The 26,932-nt window shown below is 39.9% G+C and overlaps 3 protein-coding genes across 3 annotated transcripts; 1 reads left to right on the top strand and 2 right to left on the bottom strand.

Annotated features, from left to right (window-relative positions):
• The first annotated feature begins 1,782 nt into the window (after nt 1-1,782).
• On the top strand, nt 1,783-10,508 carry LOC116192378 (protein transport protein SEC16A homolog). The gene is made up of 14 exons (XM_031520918.1): nt 1,783-1,942; nt 2,021-4,196; nt 4,452-4,772; nt 5,779-5,907; nt 5,986-6,108; nt 6,213-6,380; nt 6,704-6,829; nt 6,911-7,045; nt 7,533-7,660; nt 7,745-7,853; nt 7,941-8,264; nt 8,365-8,511; nt 8,626-8,930; nt 9,340-10,508. Exons 2-14 carry the CDS (start codon nt 2,322-2,324, stop codon nt 9,875-9,877), a joined length of 4,428 nt encoding a protein of 1,475 aa, XP_031376778.1. The 5' UTR covers nt 1,783-1,942; nt 2,021-2,321; the 3' UTR covers nt 9,878-10,508.
• Nucleotides 10,509-10,716: 208 nt separating this feature from the next.
• Nucleotides 10,717-15,180, bottom strand: LOC116192379 (asparagine--tRNA ligase, chloroplastic/mitochondrial). The gene is made up of 15 exons (XM_031520919.1): nt 14,743-15,180; nt 14,551-14,619; nt 14,233-14,343; nt 13,948-14,052; nt 13,709-13,846; nt 13,212-13,292; nt 12,876-12,953; nt 12,723-12,791; nt 12,511-12,585; nt 12,301-12,384; nt 12,068-12,154; nt 11,825-11,920; nt 11,639-11,713; nt 11,268-11,394; nt 10,717-11,092 (listed from the first exon to the last, which is right to left on the bottom strand). Exons 1-15 carry the CDS (start codon nt 15,121-15,123, stop codon nt 10,977-10,979), a joined length of 1,692 nt encoding a protein of 563 aa, XP_031376779.1. The 5' UTR covers nt 15,124-15,180; the 3' UTR covers nt 10,717-10,976.
• Nucleotides 15,181-18,310: 3,130 nt separating this feature from the next.
• Nucleotides 18,311-23,154, bottom strand: LOC116187220 (putative glucuronosyltransferase PGSIP8). The gene is made up of 5 exons (XM_031515860.1): nt 22,480-23,154; nt 19,915-20,170; nt 19,594-19,795; nt 19,349-19,496; nt 18,311-19,001 (listed from the first exon to the last, which is right to left on the bottom strand). Exons 1-5 carry the CDS (start codon nt 23,085-23,087, stop codon nt 18,458-18,460), a joined length of 1,758 nt encoding a protein of 585 aa, XP_031371720.1. The 5' UTR covers nt 23,088-23,154; the 3' UTR covers nt 18,311-18,457.
• Nucleotides 23,155-26,932: the final 3,778 nt, after the last annotated feature.

Raw genomic sequence — 26,932 nt, forward strand, 5'->3', positions numbered from 1 at the left:
CCAATTTTTTCTCATAATTCAACAACACGGCCATTACTTTTTTATTTTCTCCCACCACCTTATTATTACAATCCAATTAAATATATATATATATATATATATATATATACATGGTTAGAATTGAATTGAGTTTAACTAAACTTTATTTCCAAACAAGGTCCTAGTCTTTCCAAGAATCCCATCGGAGCCCGCCTTTGCTGCTTGCAACATTTTCTTCTCTCCAAGTCCAGACTCGAGGTTTCAATTAAAGCCTTTCCAAAATGAAACTATGTGCTTTGATTTGAAATCCCAATCTCTGGTGGTAAGAGAGAAGAGGAAGAAGAAGAATTAGGGCGTGACGGAGGTGTGACGATCACTAGAATTGCGACAACAGTGGTAGGTGGCAGTGGCAGAGATGGTTGGCGGTGGCGGTGGATGGCGGTTGAGACGGTAGCGATGGTATTTGCTGGTATGGTCAAAGGTGGAGAGATGCATGACGAAGCCAATGGCGAATTCGAAAATTAGGATTACCAGGAGGCAAGGAAGAAGCCAGGATTTTTGTCTAGGGGGGCAAAAGTATTATAATAAATATAATTTTGGGATAAAATTTTAAAAAAATTAGCGGCCGTTTGGATTCAGAGTTAAAGTTACTTTGATTTTTATTTTAATTTTGATTGTGGAAAATGATAAGTGAGATGTGATTATAAATTTGACTTGAGAAATGTGTATTTTTGTTGTGTAGTGTGTTGAGTTAAAGTTAAAACTAATTAACTCTGAAATTAAACGGGACTTTAAAGTTCAGGGAGGACAATTATCCCTGCTAATATGCTGGCTCCGCCCCTGCCAGGAGGTGGTAATTCACACACCCATCCTCATGGGGGCCTGCTTTAGTAATGCGGTTTGGGAGAGCAATAATAACGTGCGAGTCCAATATGGAAGTGTCCTGTGTGTTGACTCTTGGGAATTTAAAAGTCATATTACAGCTAATGTAAATAGATTGCTGCGTACCAAATGTCCATGGAGGAATAGTTTTATGGTCTTCTTATGCATAATATATTTTTCACAAATGTAATACATAATATATTGTTATAATCAATTTAGGCTTTATTTGGAAATGGAGTGTTTCGCTCAATTCCAGTTCAACTACAAATAATTATATTTATTTAGAGTTATAATTATTGTGTTGTTGAATCATGAGAAAAATAAAAATAAAAAATAAATAATTGAGACAAATTAATGATTGTGTTATTGAATAATGAAAAAAATAATGAATAATCGAGAAAATTTAGTATTAAAAATTGAATTAAATGATTAAAAAGATTGAAAAAAATGAAAAATATAATAATTGTGTTGTTAAATTGAAAATAAGTGAAGTAGAGTGAAAAAAAATTATAAAATCATGGCTTAAAACTTTTTGCATGGGAAAATCTCATTGTCAGCGTTCCCATTCATATCCATTTAATATATGCATATTTCGGCTGAACATATTTAATATATGCTACGTATATATGGTAAAAAGATCAAAGCGTATTATTTTTGTTTTTTTGGCAAAAAATCTTGTAAAAATTTCGGAGGGGAGGGAGTGAGTAGCCAGCCCACGTTTCAGCAGCCCATACGACTGCCTACGTAGTTGGCGGCAAAAAAAAAAAATTTAATTTAATTTTTAAACCTCAAAAAGGCAAAAGATAACAAAAAGTGGAAAAAGAGAAAATCCCCAAAACTGTCGTAAGACAATTACTCCGACAATAACCAAAATTACATATAAATAAAAATATTCATCCAAAAATATATATAAATTAAAATTATAACTACTAAAAAAAAAAAAAGCTCTTGGTGGGTGGGTTGATGCGAAATTTTGGTCCCTCTCTCTCTCTCCCCTGTGTTTGCATCTCTTCTTCTTCTTCTTCTTCTTCTTCCTTCTCTCTCGTTTACATTTCCTCTCCCGACTCTCGACCTTGAATCTGTAAGTTCTCTTGCTTCCGTCGGATTTCCATGCTCGTAGGCTGTGTTCAATGCGTTGATTTGAAGTCTAATTTTGCAGCTCTGTGTGAAATTGCCCCGATTATGATCCGAGCATCGGGAGGACCTCATAAACCCTAGATCTCTCTGCTCGGGCGATACTTATGATCGATTTGGGGTCTGGGATCGCCCGTCATCGGTTTTGAGGAGCGATTTTGGGTGCGTCTGCTCTGGATCTTGCGGTCAGCGTGATTACGCAGCTGACGGCGTCGAGGTTTCCCAGCCTTGGGAGTGATTTCGCGCCAAATTCTAGGTTAATCGGATTTGACAGTGTGAATTACGTCAGGATCGAGGGCGTAGGTCGTAGTTAGGGTTTTCGTTCGATGGCTAGTAATCCTCCATTTGATATGGAGGATCAGACTGACGAGGATTTCTTTGATAATTTGGTGAATGATGATGATGAGCTTAAGCCCCCTGGACCAGTCCTTCAGTCTGATCCTGGTGTTGCTGATGCCTTTTCTAATTTAAGCATCAAAGACAGCTGTGCGAGGGGGGAGCTCAAGGAGGGAGCAAGAAGTGATTCTGTTGATTTTGATGATGGATCAGTGGATACTTCTACGGAGGACAAGAATAAGGTGCTGCCCTCATCGAGTTCGCTTGATTTCGACAGTGTAGTTGAGCCGGAAGTAAGTGCAATTACTTGCACGGACAATTCAACGACTGAAAGTGGGTCTGAGGCGATGGTGAAACGAGATCTTGGTGATGCCAGTTCTGAGCTTCCATCTGCAGTCACAGTAGAGGGTAATGTGTTAGCACACTCAAATTCGTTCAAGTTTGATACACTCGTTGCATCAAATGAGAAAAGGTTAGCATCGGAGGGAATGGCCAACATGTTTAAGAGCAAGAATGTTGAAAATGTTGGGGGGATCAAGGAAGTGGGGTGGAATTCGTTTTATGCAGATTCCACGACCCAGAGCGGGACCGGTACCGGTACCGGTGGGTTTGGCTCATACTCTGATTTTTTCTCTGATTTGGGCGGTGGTGGTGGAGATTTTCCTGGGAATGTGGAGCAAAGTTTTAGTAGTGAGGCTAAAATTGCATCTAGTAGTGCAGAATATGGGGCTGATGGATCAGGCAATGTGGTTAGTTATACACAATATGAAGGGGGCCAAGGATATGAGGCAGGTGGAGATCAAAGTGGTAACATGGAGGATTTGAATAGTAGTCAGTATTGGGAAAATTTATTTCCAGGTTGGAGATATGACCCAAATACTCAACAGTGGTATCAAGTTGATGGTAGCGATGGCAATATGAATGTTCAAGAGACCTCTGATAGTGCTGCAGTGAATGAATCTGCTGGTAGTTTTCAGGAAAAAACTGAGGTTTCTTATTTGCAGCAAAGTGCTCAGTCTGTTGGTGGAACAGTCAATGAAACTGGGAAAACTGAGACAGTCTCTAACTGGAATCAAGGCTCGGAAGGAAATAATGGGTACCCAGAACATATGGTTTTTGACCCTCAGTTTCCTGGTTGGTACTATGACATGATTGCGCAAGAGTGGCTTACGCTAGAGAGCTATACATCTTCGGATCAATCAACCAGCCAATCTCATGATCACCAGAATCAAAATTCTCACAATGATGGTAGCATTTATGGTGACTATGGGCAAGTTAACAATTATGCATCACAAGGCCGTGAGAATCAAAATTCTCATAATGATGGTAGCATTTATGGCGACTATGGGCAAGTAAACAATTATGCATCACAAGGCCACCTCGCTGATAGCCAAGATAATCACTGGGTTGGGCAGTACAACCAACAGAATGCAGATTATGCATGGGCACAGCAAGCTGGGGGATACCGGCAATTTGATGCTTCATATGTTTCAAGTGCAGACAACCACATCGAAAATCAGAGCTCTGTTAATTCGTTTCCCTCAAGTGCGTCTTATGGCATGCTACATCAAAGTCACAGTAAGGCCAATGGGACAATTGGGATGCCAAGCTTTATTCCTAGTCAGCCAGCTAATCAGCCACTGGCTGAGCAAAGGGGCCAAGGTCATTTCTCAAATGACATCTATCAGATTCAGAAATCAACAGGCTTCTCCCAGCAGCCTTTTCAGACTCCAAATGACTTTTCACATACTCATAATGTTGGAAGATCATCTGCAGGACGTCCTGCTCATGCCTTGGTTACATTTGGATTTGGGGGGAAACTCATAGTCATGAAGGATGCCAGTAACTTATCATTTGCAACCAAGGTTAGTCTTGACTGTCCTTTTTCAGGACCCGATTTCCTTTATATTTTATCTGCTTTCTCCAAAACTGAGGAGAGATTCTTTTACCTGAAACATCGCTTCGCTACTTTGTGAGAAGTTTCACATGCGGCCTTGGCTTTCTTTTATGTTTTATCTGCTCTTTGATTACCTTCTCTTTGGATTTGGAGAGCACTATTCTTTGTTAGAGTAGTAATCCTGCCATAGACTGCACTGACCATCTGTCCTTTTCTTGTGAAGGATTCGGCTATTGGTTCAATTTCTATGCTCAACATTATGGAAGTTGTGCAGAAGAATGACGGTGGCTCTACCATTGGATTCGGTGGTTCAGGCTATTTTAGTGCTCTGTGCCACCAGTCTTTTCCTGGTCCATTGGTGGGTGGAAATGTTGGAAACAAAGAGTTGAATAAATGGATCGATGAGAGGATTGGGAATTGTGAGTCATCAGGTCTAGATTATAGAAGAGCTGAAACTTTGAGGTTGCTTCTATCTTTGTTAAAGATAGCCTGTCAACATTATGGTAAACTTCGATCTCCTTTCGGCACTGACACAGCATTGAAGGTAAACTGCAATTCTTCACTTTTTTTAACGTTGACCTGGCTAGGAATCTTTTCTTTGAGATTCTAGGTTGATAAGAAGTTATTAGATTGTCTGTTGGATGCTCATCTGCGTGCTTGTGTGCCAAGTTTCAGATGTTTACTTATTTTCAATCATTCTGCTGTTTCCACTTTGATTTGTTAATTTTTGAGTTTACATTGAATTGGGCGCTATTCTCACGTGTTAAAATTGACTTGAAATTCCTGAATATTGGTGATGTTCATCTTCATGGTTAGCTAAATAGTAGGGGACAATAATTTTAAGAGCATCCTAAAATGCTGCCTCTTTTGCTTGTTCCCTTCTTCTACCTTTCTAAAGTGAAACCATGTCCGAACCTGGTATGCATAATTCTCTTTGTTTGCAATCAGAAAATTCCAATCAAACTATGTCCGAGAATATGTCATGTTTAATTACTATTTATCAAATAACATTTTATACAAATAATAAGTTTATCTTAGAATAATAATTCATCTAATAGATAGCAAGTATCTTGCTATAAGAGATAATAAGTTTGTTCTTAAAAAATAGGAATCTTACCATAAAGTTAATTTTTTACCAGTAATCACCTAACAACCTGCTGTGTATCGTGTTTAAATTGCACTCTCGAAAATGCTCCTTTTTACGAGCATCCTAATGGAACTTTAATCCTTTATGCCTTAGTGTTAGCAAACATTTTGAGAATCCATTACTTATGACAATTTTTGTTGTGGTTTGTTAGCATGTGCTTTACGTAATGTGTTCCAATTATGCTTTTAAGAAGAAAAGGTGCAGTAGGTCTCTTTGGTACATGTTTGCTGTTATTGACTTGCTAGTTATATCTGCCCTTATGATGGATTAACAGAGATGATATGGATTAATGCTACTTTGATGGTCTTATCGTTCTATACTTCAATTTTTAATTCTTTGTTTTATATCAGGGTCCTTTCATTTGTCAGTTGACATATATGGCTTGTGTTACTCTTATGTACAGGAAGGTGATAGTCCTGAAGTAGCAGTTGCTAAATTGTTTGCTTCTGCAAAGAGAAACAGTGCACAGTTTGGTGATTATGTTGCCCAAAGACAGTGCTTGCAGTTATTGCCTCCTGCAGGACAAGTCCAGGTATTTGAAATCCTCTGAAGTCTTTCCCTTATACTCTCTAAGCCAGTTGACCATTTCCATAATCCATGATTTCTGCAGGCAACCGCATCTGAGGTGCAGAATCTTCTAGTGTCTGGTAAGAAGAAAGAGGCTCTGCAACTTGCCCAAGAAGGTCAATTGTGGGGACCAGCCCTTGTACTCGCTTCACAACTTGGGGATCAGGTTCTTTTTAGGCTTCTTTATTTTTCCAACATTTCTGTAAAGTTGCATACAATCCTATGCTTCTCTTATTGTGTTCTGAGGGTATCTGGCCTTTGTCACTGTAGTACTATGTAGATACGGTAAAGCAAATGGCACTCCGTCAGTTGGTACCAGGATCACCTTTGCGGACATTATGCTTACTGATTGCAGGGCAACCTGCTGAAGTTTTTTCAGCAGAAACCACCACCATTGCCAATGTTTCTCATGCACCAATGTCTCAGCAGCAGGCACAGGTATTACTTTGCAGTGGCATTTAATGCTCAAATAGGTCTTTGCTTTCTTTTGTGGATCCTCGACTCTTGGGATTGTAATCTTCTAGATTTTATTACTGGTGCAAAGGTATCTCTGGCTTTGTGATTCAAGTGAAAATTTCTTTTATTTGAAAAAAGATGCTGAAAGAAAATAATGGCATAATGTAGAGGTTTCATGCACCAATTAGAGTCCAGGACTAGATTTCTTTGTGTTTTCTGAGCTCAAAAGTTAAGAACAGTATCACAATCTTGTTATGTATGAATAATGACGGTTGACATTTACTTGTTTTGTAATATATTGTAAGATTGGGGCCAACTGTATGCTTGAGGACTGGGAGGAAAATCTTGCTGTAATTGCAGCAAACAGAACAAAGGATGATGAACTTGTAATAATGCATCTAGGGGACTGCTTATGGAAGGAAAGGAGTGAGGTATGTTATATTGCAATCTCTATATTTTGTATTGTTTCTTGAAAGTTCTATAAGCTGCATCTAACAAATTTCACACTCCAGAACATGGCAGCACATTTATGTTATCTAGTCGCAGAAGCGAACTTTGAGTCTTATTCAGATAGTGCAAGAATGTGCCTTGTTGGAGCGGATCACTGGAAATGTCCACGAACTTATGCTAGCCCGGATGCTATTCAGGTGCCCTATATTTCTTATAGATATTAGTTTTGATTTTTTTTTGCAGTTGCTTTCCTTGGTCTGCCGCTAAAAAATTAACGTACATGTTTGGCAGTTCAATAGTCATTTTTGTTCAAATATTTTCTTGAATTTAAGATGCATACATGGGCTTAAGTGATAGGTACCTATATGTAGATTTGAGCATCATGCAATTTTCAAAAGAATATGTACGTCCTATCTTATGAACTTTCTGAAGTATGAATTATCCACTCGGGAAAGGGGGGGTGGGGGTGGGGCAGCATGGGGGAGAGGTGGAAGTCGGGGAAAATCTTTCTGAAGTATAGACAGAGAGATCTTTCGTGGCCTTTCCCATCCAAATGCTGTTCGCTCTATACCGTTGAGTCAATTTTTCTGCACTGTGTTGATTCCTCCACAGGGAGCATCATGTTGTACAAAATTGAAATTCAGGACTGATATTTATTGGGTGACTCTGCTGTTGTTTCAACAGAGAACTGAGTTATATGAATATTCGAAGGTGCTTGGGAACTCTCAGTTCATTCTGCTACCTTTTCAGCCTTATAAAATTATCTATGCTCACATGCTGGCTGAGGTGGGAAAGGTTTCAGACTCCCTGAAGTAAGTCTGGAATATTTTTCTTTCAATTGGCACCCTGCTGGTGCTTTTTTACAGGTTAACCTTATTTCTTGGGTTTTATTTTAGGTACTGCCAAGCCTTGTTAAGATCTCTGAAAACTGGCCGAGCACCTGAAGTAGAGATGTGGAAGCAGGTGGTGGTGTCACTAGAGGATAGAGTAAGAACTCATCAGCAGGTAGAGTCCTCTTTGGTCATGACTATTTATAGCAAAGATGAAAGAAAAAGTAGCCGGTATGTTTGAAGTAACCCGTGCTCTTTGCAGGGTGGATATTCTGCAAATTTAGCTCCTGCGAAATTGGTTGGGAAATTGCTCAACTTCTTTGATAGCACTGCACATCGGGTTGTAAATGGTGGTGGCTTACCTCCTCCTGCTCCATCAATAAACCCAGGAGTTGTGCAAGTTAGCGAGCAATTTAACCGTCCAATGGACCAGAAAGCTTTGAACAGTCAATCATCTACGGCTGTGCCATCACTAGTGCCATCTCTGTCCATGGAACCTATAAGTGAGTGGACAGGCGATAACAACCGAATGACTGTTCAGAACAGAAGTGTATCTGAACCAGATTTTGGCCGTAGCCCGAGACAGGTCCCTAATTCCTTACCTGTTTCAGTTAGATGATATTTGTTTTCCTTTTTTACTTCTGTTCATCCAAAGCTAATCTTGAATTTGAGCTGTATGATCCCAGGTTAATCCGTCAAGTGAAGTTAGTCCAGCTAGTGGAGAGAGAGCTTCTGCTTCAGGGGGCACATCCCGCTTTGCTCGATTCGGGTTTGGTTCGCAGCTGTTGCAGAAGACGGTGGGACTGGTCTTGAGACCCCGCTCCGATAAGCAGGTAATTTGTGTTACTATTGTTTTATTTTGTGACATTGAGGGTCTTTGTGCACTATATATATAGATATATATTTGAAGCATGGTATTTAAATAATCAACTGCCATTTAATTCCAGGCAAAATTGGGTGAAAAGAACAAATTCTATTACGATGAGAAGCTCAAGAGATGGGTAGAGGAAGGCGCTGAACCTCCTGCGGAGGAAGCTGCGCTGGCTCCTCCTCCAACGACTGCGGCATTCCAGAATGGGACATCTGACTACAACTTGAAGTCAGCTCTTAAGAGTGAAGGATTCGTTGCCAATGGAAGTCCAACAGATTTCAAGAGTCCAATGGCACTTCCAGGGCAGACCTCAGGAATGCCCCCTATGCCTCCTAGCTCTAATCAATTTTCAGCCCGTGGACGGATGGGTATTCGCGCGAGGTACGAAGAGTTTATTTCATTTTTATATGTTATTATTCTTCACGTTTCCCTGTTGCTTGTCGGTAGACTTTACCCAGAATAATCAAATACATCCAATGGCTTCGCATTTATTAGATGATTGAAGTGCATTTGTACATTTGGCCTCTAGAATATTGGAGAAATTTTCTACTGTTCTTTCTTTTATATGGGAGAATGATCAAAACAATTAGAAAACCCATGGAATGAGCTTGTTTGCAATTATATAATGTGTATTGAAATCCAACCCCACATGTTTCTCTCCTTCATTTACCATGATAATAAATGGAGAGGACTCTTCCTGAGCCAAGCTGACTCTTTACTGAATTTTTTTCCCCTCGTTTATTTGTTTATCTGTAGTGAGTTTATCATTTTGTGTTTATACTTTCCTCAGGTACGTCGACACCTTCAATAAAGGGGGTGGGAGCCCAGCAAATCTATTCCAGTCACCATCTGTCCCAGCAGCTAAACCCACCGCTAGCACTGGTACCCCGAAGTTCTTTATTCCCGCTCCAGTAGCAGCATCAGCTGAACAGCAACAAATGGAGTCGATAGCGGAAAGTACACAGGAAGAGCCTGCAACAAATGAAGCTCCCTCAACATCTGCAGCTTTTGATTTGCCCTCTTCTTCTTCAGCCCCTATACAAACTGCGGGCATCCAGAGGTTCCCAAGCACGGGAAATATCCCGAGAAGAGGGTCAATGGTGGATGCACATAGTTCCTTCCAAAGTAACTCACGCCGCACAGCTTCATGGAGTGGGAGCTTCAATGACTCTTTCAATCATCCCCCTAAAGGCGCTGACATCAGGCCTCTTGGGGAGCAATTGGGCATGCCCCCTTCATCCTTTATGCCCAGTGATCGATCTCCTCTGTCACGAATGCCCGTGAATGGTGGAGGAAGCTTCGACGAACTCCAGGAAGTGGAACTTTGATACTGGAATTTGTCCCCTTCATATCGACACCCTTCACGAGGCTGCTGGAAGATGTAAATATCAAGTTTTGTTGTGTGATCAATACATAAGCCTAGGATGGTGCTCTCTATGTTAAAAGAGTGCACAGATACCGAGAAAGGGTCACACGTTCCAGCTCTGTGGTAACTGCAAAAATGATGGTGATAATCACTGAATCGGTTTGGGCGACCACGAAAAATATGCCTTTTTAGTCGTAAAGTTGCGAAACGGCTAAGCACGTGCAGGCTCTCAGTATAAAGGGGAGTTGTCACTGACCGCTAGCAAGTGCTTTGAGGTGCTGTTGGGTCTTTTATTGTATCTGGTAGGGAAGAGATTACGGATGATTTGTTCATTTTATCGATGGGGACCGTGAAAGTCCTTAAAGATGGACGTAAGTATAGTCCCATACATAGGCCTCTACTCGAACTTTCTGTTACAGGGAGAGGAGAGTCGAATTGTAGGTTCCGAATATTCTTTTCATTTTGTACACCTTTTCCTCTCCCTGTTAATTCTTTTTTTTCTCCGCATCTTTTTATATCTGGGCAGTACATTTTGTATTACTTCATACGTATGTATATAGTTGAAAACTGAAAGTGGAACATTCTGATGCACATGAGTTGCCTTGCTTCTTTGCCTTGGGTTCGATGCATAAGTTTAACACTTGACGATTAGAAAGGTAGGCCGATCGAGCAAGCGAAGGCTCTGATGAATAAGGTCAAAGTATTGGGCGTCGTAAGAATCCAAGCCAGGAGTTGTTGACAAAAAGATCAAACGAGGCGATGGCAGCAGCAGGAGCGACCGTATCACTCAAATCGGCAAAGTATATCAACCTGAACTCTCTTATTGTCCACTGAACATAATTTTAATGTACTACAAAAAAAATCGGGTGTAGCGTCGAAGGTCCGTGATCGGACATCAACTTGACAAAGGATAAAATACATCATCTGTATATAAGATGGAAAAATCCAAGGGTAAAAAGAAACCTACACTACCTGACTTGAGAACTGGGAACCAAAAAAAATATTTGGAAGGACTCATCCTGCCACTCTGCATAAATAAATAGCTTTAAGGAATTCTTCCATCAGAATTCGGCAGAGCCTGGTGTCCGGGGAAAAGGTATCGCGTCTCTTATATTGTCTATCCCGGTTGCAAATTGCACGAGCCTCTCAAACCCCAATCCAAAGCCCGCATGAGGAACTGGAGGTACAAATAATTTTAATAAGAATATATTAGGAGCATCATCATTTCTGGCTCATCTTGGATCTCAATTGACTCAAAAAGGTAAAATTGAAAAAGTAAAAGAGAGAAGAAAAATCTGATTTCAAATAATATATGAGAACAGATATTACATTAAATAGAAAGGCCTCCTGACCTGAACCATAGCGGCGCAGATCGAGATACCACCAGTAGCTGTCTTTATTGAGGTTCAAGCTGTCCAAACGAGCTTCCAGATAATCAAGCCGTTCTTCCCTTTGGCTTCCACCAATAAGCTCGCCAACCTGACATGTACGTAGGACAATTTGGATGTCTAATGAGGTTAATGCCTCCAGCACAACGTGGAAGTATTATTGGAACTATTCTTGCCCTCAATCAAACCTAATTGTATACTACATCATGGATCCTCCCCCATTATTTTGTATTACCATACTTCATCCCATTATGATGGATTTGAAAAAGCCCAGGAGAAACTAAGTGGAAAAAATTAAGACATAAACAGCTGTTAGAACAAAAGAAAACAGTTACCCGTGGAACCAACATATCCATCGCGGCGACGGTCTTTCCGTCATCGTTTTGCCGCATATAGAAAGCTTTAATGTCCTGAAAGATAACATCGGAAACTCTTAAGTCACCCTGCAACTCACATGTTTCCAACTTAAATACAAAATAACATGGACTAAGCAATTGATCAGGAGATGTGCTCCCACATACCTTCGGATAATCTCTGACGACTACTGGGCACCCACCAAAAGCTTCTTCAGTAATGTAACGCTCATGCTCACTTTGTAAATCACACCCCCATTTTACCTACAAATGGAGATTTTGTTACCAGAATTATATGGGAAAGAATATTATATGAGAACTATTAAAATGATCATAGCCAAGAAAATAATAGATCCGCAACACTACTAAAGGCTCCTTTCAGAAGCTCTAAGCAAGGAGTATGAGCATTACCGGAAATTCGAATTTCTTTTTAGCTTTAAGAAGCAGTTCGACTGCATCTGTATATGTTAGCTGCACAAAGTCTTTTTCAGCAACATTCTGTGGACAACAATGCAAAAATCATGATATATGCGACCAGGAAGACTATAACGAAGATATTGTGCTAGAGAGAGAAGCCATATAACAATTCCAAATAAATTTTCTCAACAGTTAACTTAACAGATACTTCAAGAAGGGACCCATACACTCAGCCTATCAATTATTCCTTTCTCAATCCAAGTATTGAAAAATTCCATGTCTTCCTTGCAATTATCAAGTATATGTCTCACCTGCAGAGGACACAAACTTTCACGTTACTCTTAGCAGAACACCAGTGGAGCTATCAAATAATGATCGATTGCCACAATCATGAGTTCAAAACTTCACACTGTAAACAGATGTGAAAGGTAACATACTACATACTGGAGATAGGCAGTTGCACAGGCCATGTCATCATCCAAATCAGCAAAAGCAAGCTCGGGCTCAATCATCTATAATAATTGACAAGGTTTAACAAATAAGATCCAGAAGCCAGAAGTGCTTCAAAGTAAACAAGCGCATATATATGCGTGTCTATGGGGGTGAACACCGAGACAAAGAAAAGAACGTTAAAGAAGGGGCCCCTCACCCAGAATTCGGCCAGGTGCCTTGATGTGTTGGAGTTTTCTGCTCGAAAAGTGGGGCCAAATGTATATATCTGGAAAAATACAAAACCTTCATTTCATTGATTTCATCACATATGGATGTGCAATTCAGGAGGTAAAGATCCGAGATCACTTACATCAGAAAGAGCTGTAGCATAAGTTTCGCCATTGAGTTGGCCAGAAACAGTCAAGAATGCAGGCTTCCCAAAGAAATCCTGGTAGATGATATGAGGAAAATTATATCGACTTTATTAGATATAGATTCCATTAAACATTTTAAGAACTCAAGAAACATAATCAAACATCCAAAAGACAAATGATCAATCAGCAAAGAAAGATGGAGCAGACATCATAATCGTATCTTTTCACTTAATATAAGTTTCTATTGGCCAAGATAGTAATCATGAGATCATTTAAAACTGTGAATAGCCAGTACAGTGCACAAGATAAAAAATGAGACTAATTTGACTCACTTGTGACCAATCAATCAACCCATTATTTGTCTTTGGAATGGTATCCAGAGGAGTATCAGTTGTTTCCCCTGAGCTTGGAATCTGTGGATTCAACAAGAATCTATAGATTAACAATTGCAGTAAAGATCTACAATCAGGAACTGAAAAAAAAGAAGAAGAAGAATGATCAACAAAAATTACAACAATGCTGAAATTGGACTACCCAGTTCAATTTGGACGATCACATGACTAAAAATCACTTACTTTGAACACAATCAATAACAGCAAAGTAGCTCTAAGTGATATTATAGTCAAAGTAAAACATGAAATAGACACCATTACCCTGGCTAATAACTAAAGCAAGTATCTTATTCTGATGACAGTATGACAAAATGTCGAGTGCAAGTGTTCATCTTTTGATAATTCATTATCCAGCAGATTATATCCGACTACCCTGATGAACTGCAAGGTCTTCTAATGAGTAAACATCATTCAATGAAATCAGCCGTCAAATATACCAAAGTAGTAACACAGAACTGCTCTCCAGCGCCTTCACAATCGGAAGCTGTGATAATGGGACTGGAGACCCAAACAAAACCATTCTCTTGGAAAAACTTGTGCGTGGCAAACGCCAAAGCATTCCTCACTCTAGCAACCTACATTTTTTATTGGAGTCAGGCAACTGAATAAAGGCTCAAAGACATCTATACATGAGATATTATGTTATGCTAATAAACAACAAGAAGCAAAACCATACCGCACCAAATGTATTTGTTCTGGGTCGAAGATGAGCCTTTGTTCTCAGAAACTCCTTGCTGACTCTTTTCTTTTGGATGGGATATGAAGGATCACTCTTGCCAAGCTGAAAGAGATACAAAAAGGATATGATATAAAATAATTTGCAGCCCCGGTAGGAACAGAGGTCTAAAGAGATGACGATGGAGATATAAGTGATAGTTTCCAGTTAAGCAGCTTCATAAATGTAACCCTTATTTATCCAAAAGGGCAGAAGGAAATCTAGAGCTGAAGAGGGTCATTATACCAATACTATCTTTTTGACCTTCAATTCCACCTTCTGCTTTGATCCTTGGCTAGGAACAACTTCTCCTTGTACCCATACTGATGCACCAGTTGAAACTGAGCCAGATTCCACCTATCAATTCGGCTTGAAAGCACAGAGTAAATAAATAATGACAGAATGTGCCTCAACTGCCTTAAACCCTTGTGATTCAACTTGACAGTAATAATTTGAGAGAAAAAATGGAAAGGAAAAGAAAAATGGAACAAGACATCATTAGAAGCAAGGAATCTGGCCCCCACAGATATAAACAACGAAATTGTTTAAAGCCCAGAATGTTACCTGATCATAACCTTCAACCTCGGAGCCCAGGACGCATTGCATGTTGGAAAGGCATGAACCATCATTTACCTAAATTCAGCAACAGGCAGGAAAGGTAGCACCTTGAGTACACCATTTTGGTTCCTAAGGCAGCTAAAGATTCTTCCTTTGCCTCAGTCAAAGGAGCACAAGCTTAAGGAAAAGCATTCTCACCTCCATGAATGTGACGCTGCTCTGAACACGGAGAGTCCGAACCCAGCCCATAACGGCAATGCTCTGCCCGACCCGGCCTAGTCCTTCGTCAGGCTTGCCCTTAATCTCCGCAATCTTCAGCCGCCTCCTGAATTCGCCGACTCTCTCGCCCAATTCGCCCCTAGGCTTCTCTACGAGCTCCCGTTTGGTCCTCTCGCCGGAATACAGCGCCCCGGTGATCACAGTGCAGAGGCATCTCCGGCGAGGTAGGGAGCGGAAAGGCGGCGGCAGGGAGTGAGAGGTGCGTAGGGTTGTGGAGGCTCTGGAGTAGAGGGAGAGTAAGCGGAGAGTAGGGTAGGGACGTAGCTGGAGAGAAGCTGCCGGAGATAGGGCAGCAGCCATTGACGGGACGGGAGGTAGGGGCAGCTCAGTGAGCTCAGTTTGTGGCTGAATAGGGCCACAAGGGAATGGGTAAAGCGATAGCGTCCGGGGACCCTTTGGTGGGGCCGACCGCAGGCGATTCCATCCGACGTGGCTTGTCCATGGCGAGGTGGATTTTATTGTTGTTTTTTTATTTTTTTGGGAGAAAGACATTTTAGGGAAAAAAAGAAGGAGAAGAAGAAGATGTAGAGTAGTGCATATGCTCTTGTACAGTAGCCAAGAGGTTTTAATTTCGATATTTGATGAGACCACATGTGATTCTTTATAAGTTTCGAAGATTTTTATTTATTTATATTAGTTTTATGGACTCCTTATAACTAAAAACAGACATTTTTAATTTCAAACCTTTTTTGTTTACCATTTTCATCCTTAACTTTTTGCATTTTTGCTACTTTTGTTCGAGTGTTAGTTTTTTTTCATCGAGAAAGCATTTTTTGTCAATATAATCCATTTTTTAAAATAATGATATTTACAAAATTAAAAATAATAAAAAGAGAAAAAAAAGAAAAAAAGGGTAACTTATGGGGACATCGAAGAGGAAGACAAACATGAGCTAGGAAGGAGGGGAGAAGGGCACTGAGGGCCTCCAGGGTAGCCAACACCCCTTAGACAAAGTCACAGTCGACCCCATCAGAGGAGTGGGGGCCATTGACGAGACCCCCTTCCCTCCTAAAACAAGATTTGAGTCGACCCCAATTGTAGGTGTTGGTTGCTGACGATGATTCACCTCCACTTCTTCCTCTCCCATGTCTATCTTCAACTTCTTCTTCTTCTTATTCCTTGTCTTTTTTTTTTTTAAGTTAGGGAGGTGCTGGTAGTCACCTTATAGGCAGCCACCATCGCCTAGTTGGAATTGTCGGCGACCTATAGGCTGCTGGTGACCCAGCTGAGGCTATGGTGCAGGCGAGGCTCCCACCACCCCTCTCATTGTCCCCGCAAGTTTTTTGTTTTTCTCTTTTTTTTTTAAATTTTCTTTTATTTCGTAAATATTATTATTATGAAATTGGATTTTAACGACCAAAAGTGTTTTTTTTTAACGAAAAACTAATACCATGATCAAAGTGGCATAAGTATGAAAGATTGAATACGAAATCAGTAAAGGAAATAGATTTAGGACTAAAGTGGCAGAAGTATCAAAGATTGAGAATCAAAACTGTCATTTTCCCCTTCATTTTTTTTTCTTTTTAAATTTCCTTTAGGTCATTACATAATGAAGGACGGACCTAATAAAGTTACGAGTACACTGTTACGCGTCAAACTGAGATCGCACTTAGCAGATTTTAAGGACTATAAGATTTTGAAATTTACTACAAGCGTCTCGTGAATAAGGTTTAACTTTTTTTTAAGGGTAAATAACCTAAAAAAGTACGTACTATTCAAAAATTCCCTAATTTAGCACGAACTTTAAAAATTTTCTAAAAAAACACAAAGTTTCAAAATCTTCCCTCATCTAGCACGCCGTCTCCTTCCGTCCATTCTCCGCCGTGAATTGCTCACATGATCGTTAAATTTGACTTATTGACCGTTAATTGCCACGTGCCACCATATCATTGGCCGTTAATGAAAAATGCACAAGGTTGAAGGGAAAAAGAAAACCAATGATATGGTGGCACGTGGCAATTAAAGGTCAATGAGTCAAATTTAACGGCCACGTAAGCAATTTAACGACAGAGAATGGATGGAAGGAGACGACGTACTAGATTAGGGAAGATTTTGAAACTTTGTGTTTTTTTAGAAAATTTTTAAAGTTCGTGCTAGATTAGGAAATTTTTTAATAGTACGTGCTTTTTAAGGATATTTACCCTTTTTTTAAATAGGTTCACCTATATATCTATATGAAAGCAAAAATATGGTGGGCCCAACTAGATAGTCCTAGAACGTTTCGTTACTAAATAAAATTTTCTCTATTTTTTGATAATTTTAAAACTAAAATTTTTAATTTTTTTTTAAAAATATAGATATAGATTTGTGGGATCTGACATTATTTTCTCGATTTTTTGAGTTTTTTTAGAAAATGAATTTCTAATTTTTAAGTTTTGAATTTTGAATTTTAAGGCATAAATTATATTTGAAATAATATAGTTCAATTCTTTTTGAATTAATATAATTCATATTTGTATTTCAAAATATGTATTATCCTATATAAGTAAATCACATTAAATCATATTTACTTTTCAAAAAATAAATATCATAGTTTATATAGATATAAATTAGATTTGCTTTCAAAAAACAAATTATATAATTTTTTATATTTTTTATAGATGTAAATCATATTGGCTTTTAAAAACAAATTATTGATATTTCGTATAGTTCGTTATTAATAGAATCTATCACACATAAACTTTAATCGATTCGCTATAAAAAAGAAAAAACCACTATCACTGTATATAAGTTCTCAAAAAATACTTTTACCATTTGAAGGTATGCCATTCAAACTTTTTGTTTTTTTTTCCTCGACTTCTGCTTCTCAATTTTAAATATGAAAATAGAGATCTGTCTCATCTTTTTTTTTTCACCGATTCGCGAGTTTTTTGTGCATATTATTAATCTTTATCATGTCTTTATATTTCGCTTGCTATTGAATGCATATAAGTAATTGATCGTCGATGGTTCTTGAAGATAAGTTATTTTAATTTTTTTTTCCTGATTGTTGATTAATAATTCTTCAATCTTATGTTATTTTTTCATTTTCATATTGTTGTGAAGTTCCATCATATGCATAGATAGAACGTGAAAAAGAAAAATTCTGAGCACCACTAGTTTGATTATACTTTTGGATCAATCCATCCAATTCATTGATTAATTTGCTTTTGATCAGTACTTAACGGGGCAAAGCCCCACAAGAATTGATGTCCCTTTATTAGCAGAACAACAAATACAATTAGGAAAATTTTAACACGACACTGTATTACCGCGACACCGGGTCCCCCACTGTAGGATGCCATAGTGCCTTGTGAATCCCACACCCATCCCACCCGGGGAAACCGCGTGTCACAGCGACAGTGTCAATCATTTTCTGTCTCCAACCTCTTCTGTTATGGGACTAACAAGGAGAAAGCATTCTCCAAACCCCTCCCAGGAACAATTCGGACCCAGTGCAGACCGATTGATCAACTTTTCTATGGTAGGATAGGACGTGCATACGGACTAAAAGGTTAAAGCAAGAAAAATTCCAATTGAAGCAATCACATGTTAATCAAATGAATTCTATGCTACAAAATGTAGGAACTGCACTCCAAAAGAATAAATCATGCCCTGTCACTGCTCAACTTCCATCCCGGTTCATTTCAGGACGTTAGTACAACTTGTTAAATCCCGGGGCAGGAGAGGATTCCCCTAATCTTGGAAGGAAGACCTCCCTCTCAAGTGATACCTGTAGGCTTGCCATGACCCTCATGAGGGCCAACCATGCTATCGGGGCGCAACAGAATGCGTAGGCAAACACAGCCAGGGCCCTGACCACGCCGTCCATGTACCAAGGGTAGGCCATCACCAGGAGGGCCCCAAGGATCCCAGCCCAGGGGACCAGGACAGTGAGTGTTGGGAGCATGAAGGCATTGATCGCGATGGATGAGAAGGCAAGTGCACCGAGCAGGTACAGGCTCCAGCCAATGAGGGGGTGGATAGTGTGGGGAATCAAGAAGAATGGGATTATGTAGGATGCGAGGATGGACCATATCGCAATCACTTTGAGGGATGTCTGGATCAGGGACGTGTTCTTGTCAGTCGCGCGCCGATAGCAGAGCTTTGAGAAGTTGGGGCGGGCCAGTCGGGTCATCATGATCATCGCCAAGTAGAATACCGATTGAATCACTACAAAAGGCATTTCTGCTCCATACCTGTGAATGAAATGGGACATATCAGATACAGAATAATAAAGTGCCTTCATCTACTGGCTCAAGCTTTTCAGATGTTCATTTTCGAGTCAACAGAAGATAGGCTGGATTAGTCTGTCAACTTGATCAATATTTCTAAGAACCAATTAAATCCTAGTATTATATAGCACACTGCTCGTTATTCCCATCACTTATTGCAGTTATATCAGTTTTCCTCGCACCTCATGGTGCGGGTACAAACACCTAAAAGATCCTTTGTGGACATATATCAATTCATTTAGATAAAGGAAACGGTTGAAGTGATCATCGCTAATTAAGAACCTGAACATTATTCGAATCTAACTTCTTACCCGAGAGTCTGGCGGCGCTGTTTGTGCCACGATATTCCTAGTGGCAGGACAGGCCAAGACCACCAGTACCAGGGCTTCAACCACGGTGCACCAGGGAAAGTGATCACGCTGTTGGGTCCACATGGTATGTTCCAACGAAGCCTAAGATCTGAATCCAACAATTCCATTAGAATCCCAGCAAACTCGGGATAAGTCCTGAAGGCAACGAACCGAATAGAAGAGAACCGAGCTTCCTGGTAACTTACAGTAGTAAGAAGCATCCATTTGGTAACCGAGTGGGAGCCTGAAGTTTCCGGTGAGTCTGGTGCCGTTAGGGGGAGGGCGAAACATCGGTTGATCTAACAAGTCAGGGAAGTACCCGCCAATGAAGCCCTGATCAGCTCCATCTGGATTCTCTTTCCCGACGTTTAGCTGATGAACCATGTCATCAAAAACTTTCATTGACGGCTGCAAAATATTGGCATACCGGATCTTGATTATCATTGATGTTAAGTCATTCAATCAAAGTTTGAGAATTTATACTCTTCTTTATCCAACATTCCAAACAAATAAGTAAAATCTTGTACCTGCAACACAAAGAGTCCTGTGTGGAAGATGCAGGGATTGATGAAGACAGCACAGAACTGCCCGCACTGGAACAGCTCGTCAGTCTTCTGGAGGAATAGGTTGTCCGCGTCCAACATGACAACCCTCTCATACTCGACCAAACTCCACGCGTACAGCTTGTTAAGCGAAAGCTTAAATCTCGTGTTGAAGTCATGCTGATTCTTGTACGGGTTGTTAAGGTTGTCCACTCTCTTCACCTTCGCCCCGTCCTCCCCACTATTTACCAACCAAAAAAATAACTGACATCAGCAATAGCGCGTATAATTCGGGCCACACGGCTATTCAAACTTGTCATATCAAAAGGTCGTCCAACGATCGACAATCAGACCAACTCCGTTAGATTTAGCCCATAGCTAATCCTATAATATCTTTCTTGGTGGTAGAACATGAAAATTAACTCTTGTCTAACGCAGTGAATAAGAATCAATCAAATCCCAAAATTGTAAATTGCAGAGCCACGGTCACGGCTCCACGTGCTTTGCCAGTTGGAGCCACGGCATCCTCGTAATTTGCGGGTGGCCGGTGGACCTGATAGAAAGCTTTGGCATCCACCTTTCAATTTCTCTGCTTGCTTACTGCCTTTACTCGATAACATCTCTCCTCTATTATTGTATTAATGAATGAATATTCTTTAGTTAGGTGAAAAACTAATCCGACCCAACCCAATCAGCCAAAGCACGTCCACAGCACGTTCCCCAGCTACTTAAAAAAAAAAAAGCATTCAACAAAGTCAAAGCTCCCAGACATTCCCGTAATGCGGCCCAAGAAAGTAACTTCCCGGACCGAGCAACCTTCCGTTCCGGAAACAAAACTCCCACGTTTCGAGTTGAAAGAGAGGTACTACTAGAAACTTTGTTTATTGGGGTCAAAAAGTTCTATTTACTGCAATTTTATACCTAAAATTTCTTAGGAATTAAGCATTAATATTTGTAAATCTGTATCCGAACAAAGTAGTAAATGAGTGCACGACTCCTGATGAGGTTGTCAAAACCGGTCAAAGGCCGGTAGAATTGGGACTCAGCAGTGTCAAACTATTTTATCGATGGGAAAAATGTTCCATTTCCCACAATTTTATACCTAAAATTTCTTATCAATTCGCATTCGAACCGAGTACTTAAATGAGTGCACGGCATCGCCAGAACAAGTCAAAGACCGGCAGAATTGGGGCTAGGACGCGTGAAAGGCCCCAATCAACGGAAAGGGGAATGGAAGTTGACCTGATGGACTAAACTAGGAAGGAAATCCAAGCTTAAAGCAGCGAGCCGACTTGGGGCAGGCAATTTCCATAGGGACAGTGCCGATGCGAAGAAGACCAAGAAACGGCACGACAACATCCTCTCTGAGAATCCTAGAACGCTCCTCCAGTCCTCCCCTCCCCTCACATCGCAACTTCCTAGAACCAGGTGGGCCCCCCCCCCCACCCTGTCCCTGTCCAGTGACCCAATACGACTCGGTCGAGGTGAAACGGGCATCTTCCAAAAAAGAAAAAGAGAGAGAGATTTTTTTTTTTCTTTGTTTCTCAGTGGAATCATCATAAAGACAAGTTGTTTTAAGGTAAAAAGACACGTAGAAGGAGAGTGGAAAATCTTCACCAACACACCACCTCATTGAAAATGACGTCTTTACTCCTTTTTTCTTAATGGACCGACCGGTGATGGGATGCCACGGTTTGAGACTAATTCAAGCTCGCAAGGGACAGGACTAATCAAATAAATCAGGAAAAAATTGGAAACCATAAGGAAGGGACAGTTCAGCAAACGGCCAACACGCGTAGAGACATTCCATGGAGAAGCTATCATGTAATTACCATAAAATAAAAAATCGATGCAAAAGGAGATTCTTGGATTAGGAGGGAGATATATAAACCGAGTAATAAATGGATACGAGAAGTTTCACGAATGAGAGTTAAATCGGAAATGAGTGTCATTGCACCGATTCCTCGGTGATCCCTCGTTATGGAGGGGAAGATATTTTGGTGAAAAAGGTTATTGAAAAGTCACGTTCTTTCCCAAATTTGCCATTGGGCGGAAAATGAATATGCTTCCCAACTTATCCTAAGGCGTATTCTTCTTTCACCTTCCCCAGAGAAATTATAAGCTGTGGCACGGACCACCAGTGAAAGTGTGAAACATTCATCCCCCCCGCGAGCTCCTAAACTCCTGACAAAGGGGGTCCCGGAATCTGTCCCCGGACCATAAACGAGAAAGACTCAACGGAAAACGTGGGGCCCCCGACAGGCAGTCACCGAACGGTTTCAGACAGGCAAGAAAGTGGGGACGGGGAGCCAATGCTGTGAAGGACCCAGTGGCGAGGCAGGCTGTCTCGCGTGGGGCCCCTGACGCGGGCCTCGCACTCTCACACACAGCGTTGGAAAGCAGGGCGCCATGAACGCAGACAGAGGAAAGGAAGAACGAAAACGTTTTTTTTTTTTTTTTGTTCTTGTTGTTCTCTTCCGGCGTTTGTTGTTGTTTCGTTCCGGCGTTTGTTGTCGGGGGATGAGAGGGATTGAAGGAGGGGCTACTTACAGAGCTTGGACCCAGCGAGGGGGGACGTCCATGGAGGCGATGACGACCAGATCGGCGTCGACGTTGAGCTTGGCGAGGGATCTGATGAGGACCCGTGTGGCCACGTAGAACTCGTAGTCCCTCGGAGTCCCCATGTACATCATCGTCGCGTACGCCTGCTGCCGGCGCCCCCCGAGGAGGGCCTCCCCTGCGGCTGCACCTCTCTCCGCCACTGCCAAGCTCGCCAACAGCAGGGCCACCAGCACCCCCATCCTCAGAAGCCCAGCAGCAGCAATCGCCCCCATTCTGGCCGCTTCCCCCACTTCAATCAGCTGCTCCCTCGACCGTAGATGGAAGCTCGAAGCTGAAACACTGTCTACAAGGTTAAGTCTGTGTCTGTCTGGGTTCCTGTGGCAATGTGGGGGGAGGTTTTGGGGGATAGATTTTCTGGGGTTTGGACAAAGGGAAGCGGAAGGGGCAGAGTCTCTCTCTCCCTGTCTCTCTGAAAAATCTTGATGGGAGAAAAAGAGGATTTTATTATTGTTCCAAAAAACCCGCTTTATAGACATATATAGAGATGTCGATAGATATAGATATATATGTAGATATAGATATAGATGTATGGACATGTGTCAAATCTGTATATGCTTATGGATTTGTATATATAGGAGATGTGAATGTTGAACAAGCCCATGAAGATGGATGCGGATTTTGGCATTAAGGTTGGCACTTCTGTTTTTGTCTTGGTCTTCGGCTCAAAAGGGCAGATGGCTTTTCTTTGGGTGAATAAAGGGCAGATAGCAAATGGGGAGTTTCCGGGTAAAAGTTCAAATTTTTTTAATTCTTTTATTATTATTATTATTATTAGTCTTCTTGTTTTTTATTTTTCGATTAATCACTTAATTTCTTTTTTTATATGGAATTTACTCAAAGAAGCTTTTTTTTTTTGGGTTTTTTCTTTTTATAGCTCTATGGTCATGTTCGTGCCATGTCCTATTCAAATTAAAGGCCACTCTCGTCAATTTGTAAGGAGAAGGCATCCATTCGACAAACAAATTGTCCCGAAAATGCAAGCCCACCTTGCGAAGGTTTTTCTAAAGTTGATATGAATAGAAACAACAATTATCCAAAAAAGAAGAGTTTTCTAAAAGTCCATGTCCAATTCAAAATTTCGAACTGATAAGTTATGATGTCTAATATCATATAACTCAATATTTTTTTTTTCCGATGTGGGCTTGACGACTCTCAATAATTATAGAAGCTATCCAAAAATTTATCATTATTAAGAATTGACTTTCCCCTCCATTTCCAATAAGAAGTGGAGTTTCCGGGTGGCAAGCTGCCAGATACCCTGACCAAGAAAAGGCTATCAATACGTTAGAAGTCGCAAGCGACCTCCATCCAATTCTAGGTGAATGGTTACAAGTCATCCCAATTAATAGAGAAGGGAGGCAAAAAAACAGAAAGACGAGAATGTAAGAGGTCAAGTGGCTCTAAATTAGCATGTGTTTGATAACGCAAAATAAGCACTGAAGTTAATCATTCAACGCATAATAAAATTAAGCTTGTTTTATGAGCAATAAAATGAGAACTCAACTTAACAGACTTAAGTAAGAAAAGCACTTAATGATTATGTAAGTAGGTACCTACTAAATCATTCAGGGTGTGTTTGTTTTGGGAATAATGTTTAACTCAACTTAACTCAACTCCACTTATTTTCAATTCAACATCACAATCATTACTTTTTTTATTTTTTAAATATTTTTAATCATTCAATTTAATTTTTAATATTAAATTCTCTCAACTATTTATTACTTTTTCACAATTCAACAACACAATCATTACTTAATCATTATTTTCTCTCAATTATTTATTAGTTTTCACACTTTTTCTCATAATTCAACAATACAATCATTACAAATCAATTAAAACCAAAACTCAACTCAACTCAACTCTCAATCCAAACGCACTCTCAGTCAATCTTGGTTGATTCGCCCAGCTAGGGGCGTTTCTTTTCTTTATTTATTACAACAGTGCTCCTAAATTTTTTAATTTTTCAAATCAGTCCATTCAAAACTCAGAGACGGAATGGGAGAGAAAGGGGAAGGCGACAAGGGGTGAGGGGTTGTGTTCCCGATCCCGGCCACCATGTCCCCGACGACCTTGATCAAGGTGGCGGGCCTGGTATTGGGACTGCCGCCACCCTCAATCGTCTCTCTCTCTTCGGAAATCGAAGAGAGAGGGAGATGAAAATTGAAATCCGAGTGGTGGGGGCTCCATCGCCTATCCCCATCAGTACAGCGGAATTCGCCGGCGAATTCTATTCTCAATTAGATCGATGATTTGACTTCTTTCTTTTTTAAATTTTCGAAAAATTAATGATATTTGGGCAGAAGTTGAAAGAAGGAAAGTATTTTGAGCATCATATAACTAGGATTTCAAATGATGTAAAATTTGCGACTTTGTGTCCGATCAAACAAAATCTTCTTATTTTATTAGGCACTTTTTTTTCTTATCTTAAACACTTAAAACATCAGCCCTTAAAACAAAATTGAAACAAATGCATGTTTAGTGGCATTGACTGAAGAAAGAATTTATGTCGAGGCAACCTCACCAAGGTTCAAGGTAGTGTGGGCCGAGCCAACCTTGATCCTCTCAAGATACAGAATACAGAGCACATTGGACTCTTATCTAGATCGCTACCGAACATCATGACTTCAGCAAGATACCCGATGAAGCAATTTCCCCCTAGAAATTAATATGATTCTTAAGTATTTGTCCCTACACTGACCCCTAAAATTTAGAACTTATCCCCAAAACGAAATGAAAAATTAAAACAGTCCATAATCTATCATATTAATTATTATCTATATATATATTAAAAATTATACTAAATAATAAATACGCATAATAATCTATCATATTGTGAATAGACTTTATAAGAAGTAATATATGCGCTATATATTTTAGTTTCTTACTTTGCCCTGCTGAAAGCAAATTATGGCCCCATATATATCCCTGCAGCGATGGTGGAGGTGCTTCCAACGACCTTATGTAGGGTCAAGATAACCGATAGCCTCTTCACTATATTATCTTTTCTCTTCCTCTCATCTTTCTTGAGTAATTTTGGTGATCCGTTTTCAGTTATCTCAATTCTCGTTTGCGAGGTTGCTGGAGAAGTTCATTGCTACCGGTGACCTTTTACCCGGTCGGATGACCAGCAGCTTGCCACTCGATCGGACATCTTCTCACCAAGAAGATGTCCGATTGAGTGGGTAAATTATTATTTTTTTGGGTAAATTATTCAAAAGATTGTAATAATATCTCCAATAATTGTCGTGATCTAGGCCTAACTTATGTAGGAGTGCTAGTCTATTATTTGAAAAGGAGAACAAAAATGACCCATCTCTTCTACACTTCTTAAAAATCCTCATACTACTCATAACTAATACATACCTTTGAATGATCAGTTAAATATAATGCCATCAATTATGATATATTCTATGAAAACTATTAAGGAAAAAAGTCTTCATTGAATATTTAAGGTTTTCGGCAATGCTTCGAAATTAAAGTGAGAAAGAGAGATACAACTCCACTTGCATAAATATGTCAAATGTTAGAGATACAAGAAACTTTATTAATATTTACATTTTTTATTTTACTAAGAGGGAGGTTCATGAATTAAGTAAGGAATAAGAGAACTAAAAATAAAGAGGCATGATACATCGGATCACTAATAACAAACAAATTAATTAATAAACTCTTGGTTCTGAATCATGAGCGAGCTAGTATAATTATACTAAATGTTCTCTTGCAAGATATTCTATATCGACCTCTTAAATGGGTTTTTTTTTTTGTGATGTTAGAAGGGAGAAGAAAGTTGCAGTAGCCAGCAGGAAATGAAATTAGCTGGCTATACTTCTTTTTACGAGTAATTAATTAATCGATAATGCTGATTCAATGGGGAAAAAAATCGACTTAATATGAGAATTAGTCGGCAAAAGAAGAAAGGTGTAATCCTTTGCTCATGAAGGATATCCCATGAACCGCGGAATGGCAAGTTATTGATTGAATAAATTATTGGCTGAGGAAAAATTTTAATAAAATATAAAAGCTTTTTTTATCATTCACGAAAAAAGAAGAAGCATTTTTTGTTATCTTTTTAAATTAAAGGCCTGTTTGGAAACGCACGGGAAAGTAAAAGACGCATTCATCACTGAGTTTGTTTTACTACATCTACACGTATGTGCTCCAGTAAATAATCAACCCTATTTATGATGACTGCTTAACTAAACTATCTAAATGCAATTGGAAGAAACTATTTAAGGAAAAAGACTATCAAACCCTATTTATGATGACCGCGTATTAAAAATGCAATTGCAACAAATTAGTTAAGGAAAAAGACATAACAAAACCAATATAGATTGATTCAAGTAGTTCGAGACTTATTCTCGTAAAGTAAGATTAACGATCT

The sequence above is a fragment of the Punica granatum genome, chromosome 1 (assembly GCF_007655135.1).
Source record: "Punica granatum isolate Tunisia-2019 chromosome 1, ASM765513v2, whole genome shotgun sequence".
Classification (NCBI taxonomy): Eukaryota; Viridiplantae; Streptophyta; class Magnoliopsida; order Myrtales; family Lythraceae; genus Punica; species Punica granatum.

Coding starts and splice junctions, on each gene's coding strand:
- LOC116192379 (XM_031520919.1), bottom strand. CDS start 15,123: ATGGCTGCTGCCCTATCTCCGGCAGCTTCTCTCCAGCTACGTCCCTAC. Junction 13,847..13,947: donor GAACAAATACATTTGGTGCG/GTATGGTTTTGC, acceptor TAAAAAATGTAG/GTTGCTAGAGTGAGGAATGC. Junction 11,921..12,067: donor AAAAGAAATTCGAATTTCCG/GTAATGCTCATA, acceptor CTCCATTTGTAG/GTAAAATGGGGGTGTGATTT.
- LOC116187220 (XM_031515860.1), bottom strand. CDS start 23,087: ATGTCCATACATCTATATCTATATCTACATATATATCTATATCTATCG. Junction 20,171..22,479: donor CCTCGCTGGGTCCAAGCTCT/GTAAGTAGCCCC, acceptor GTTGGTAAATAG/TGGGGAGGACGGGGCGAAGG. Junction 19,497..19,593: donor AATGGATGCTTCTTACTACT/GTAAGTTACCAG, acceptor TGTTGGATTCAG/ATCTTAGGCTTCGTTGGAAC.
- LOC116192378 (XM_031520918.1), top strand. CDS start 2,322: ATGGCTAGTAATCCTCCATTTGATATGGAGGATCAGACTGACGAGGAT. Junction 6,109..6,212: donor CTTCACAACTTGGGGATCAG/GTTCTTTTTAGG, acceptor TTGTCACTGTAG/TACTATGTAGATACGGTAAA. Junction 8,512..8,625: donor GACCCCGCTCCGATAAGCAG/GTAATTTGTGTT, acceptor ATTTAATTCCAG/GCAAAATTGGGTGAAAAGAA.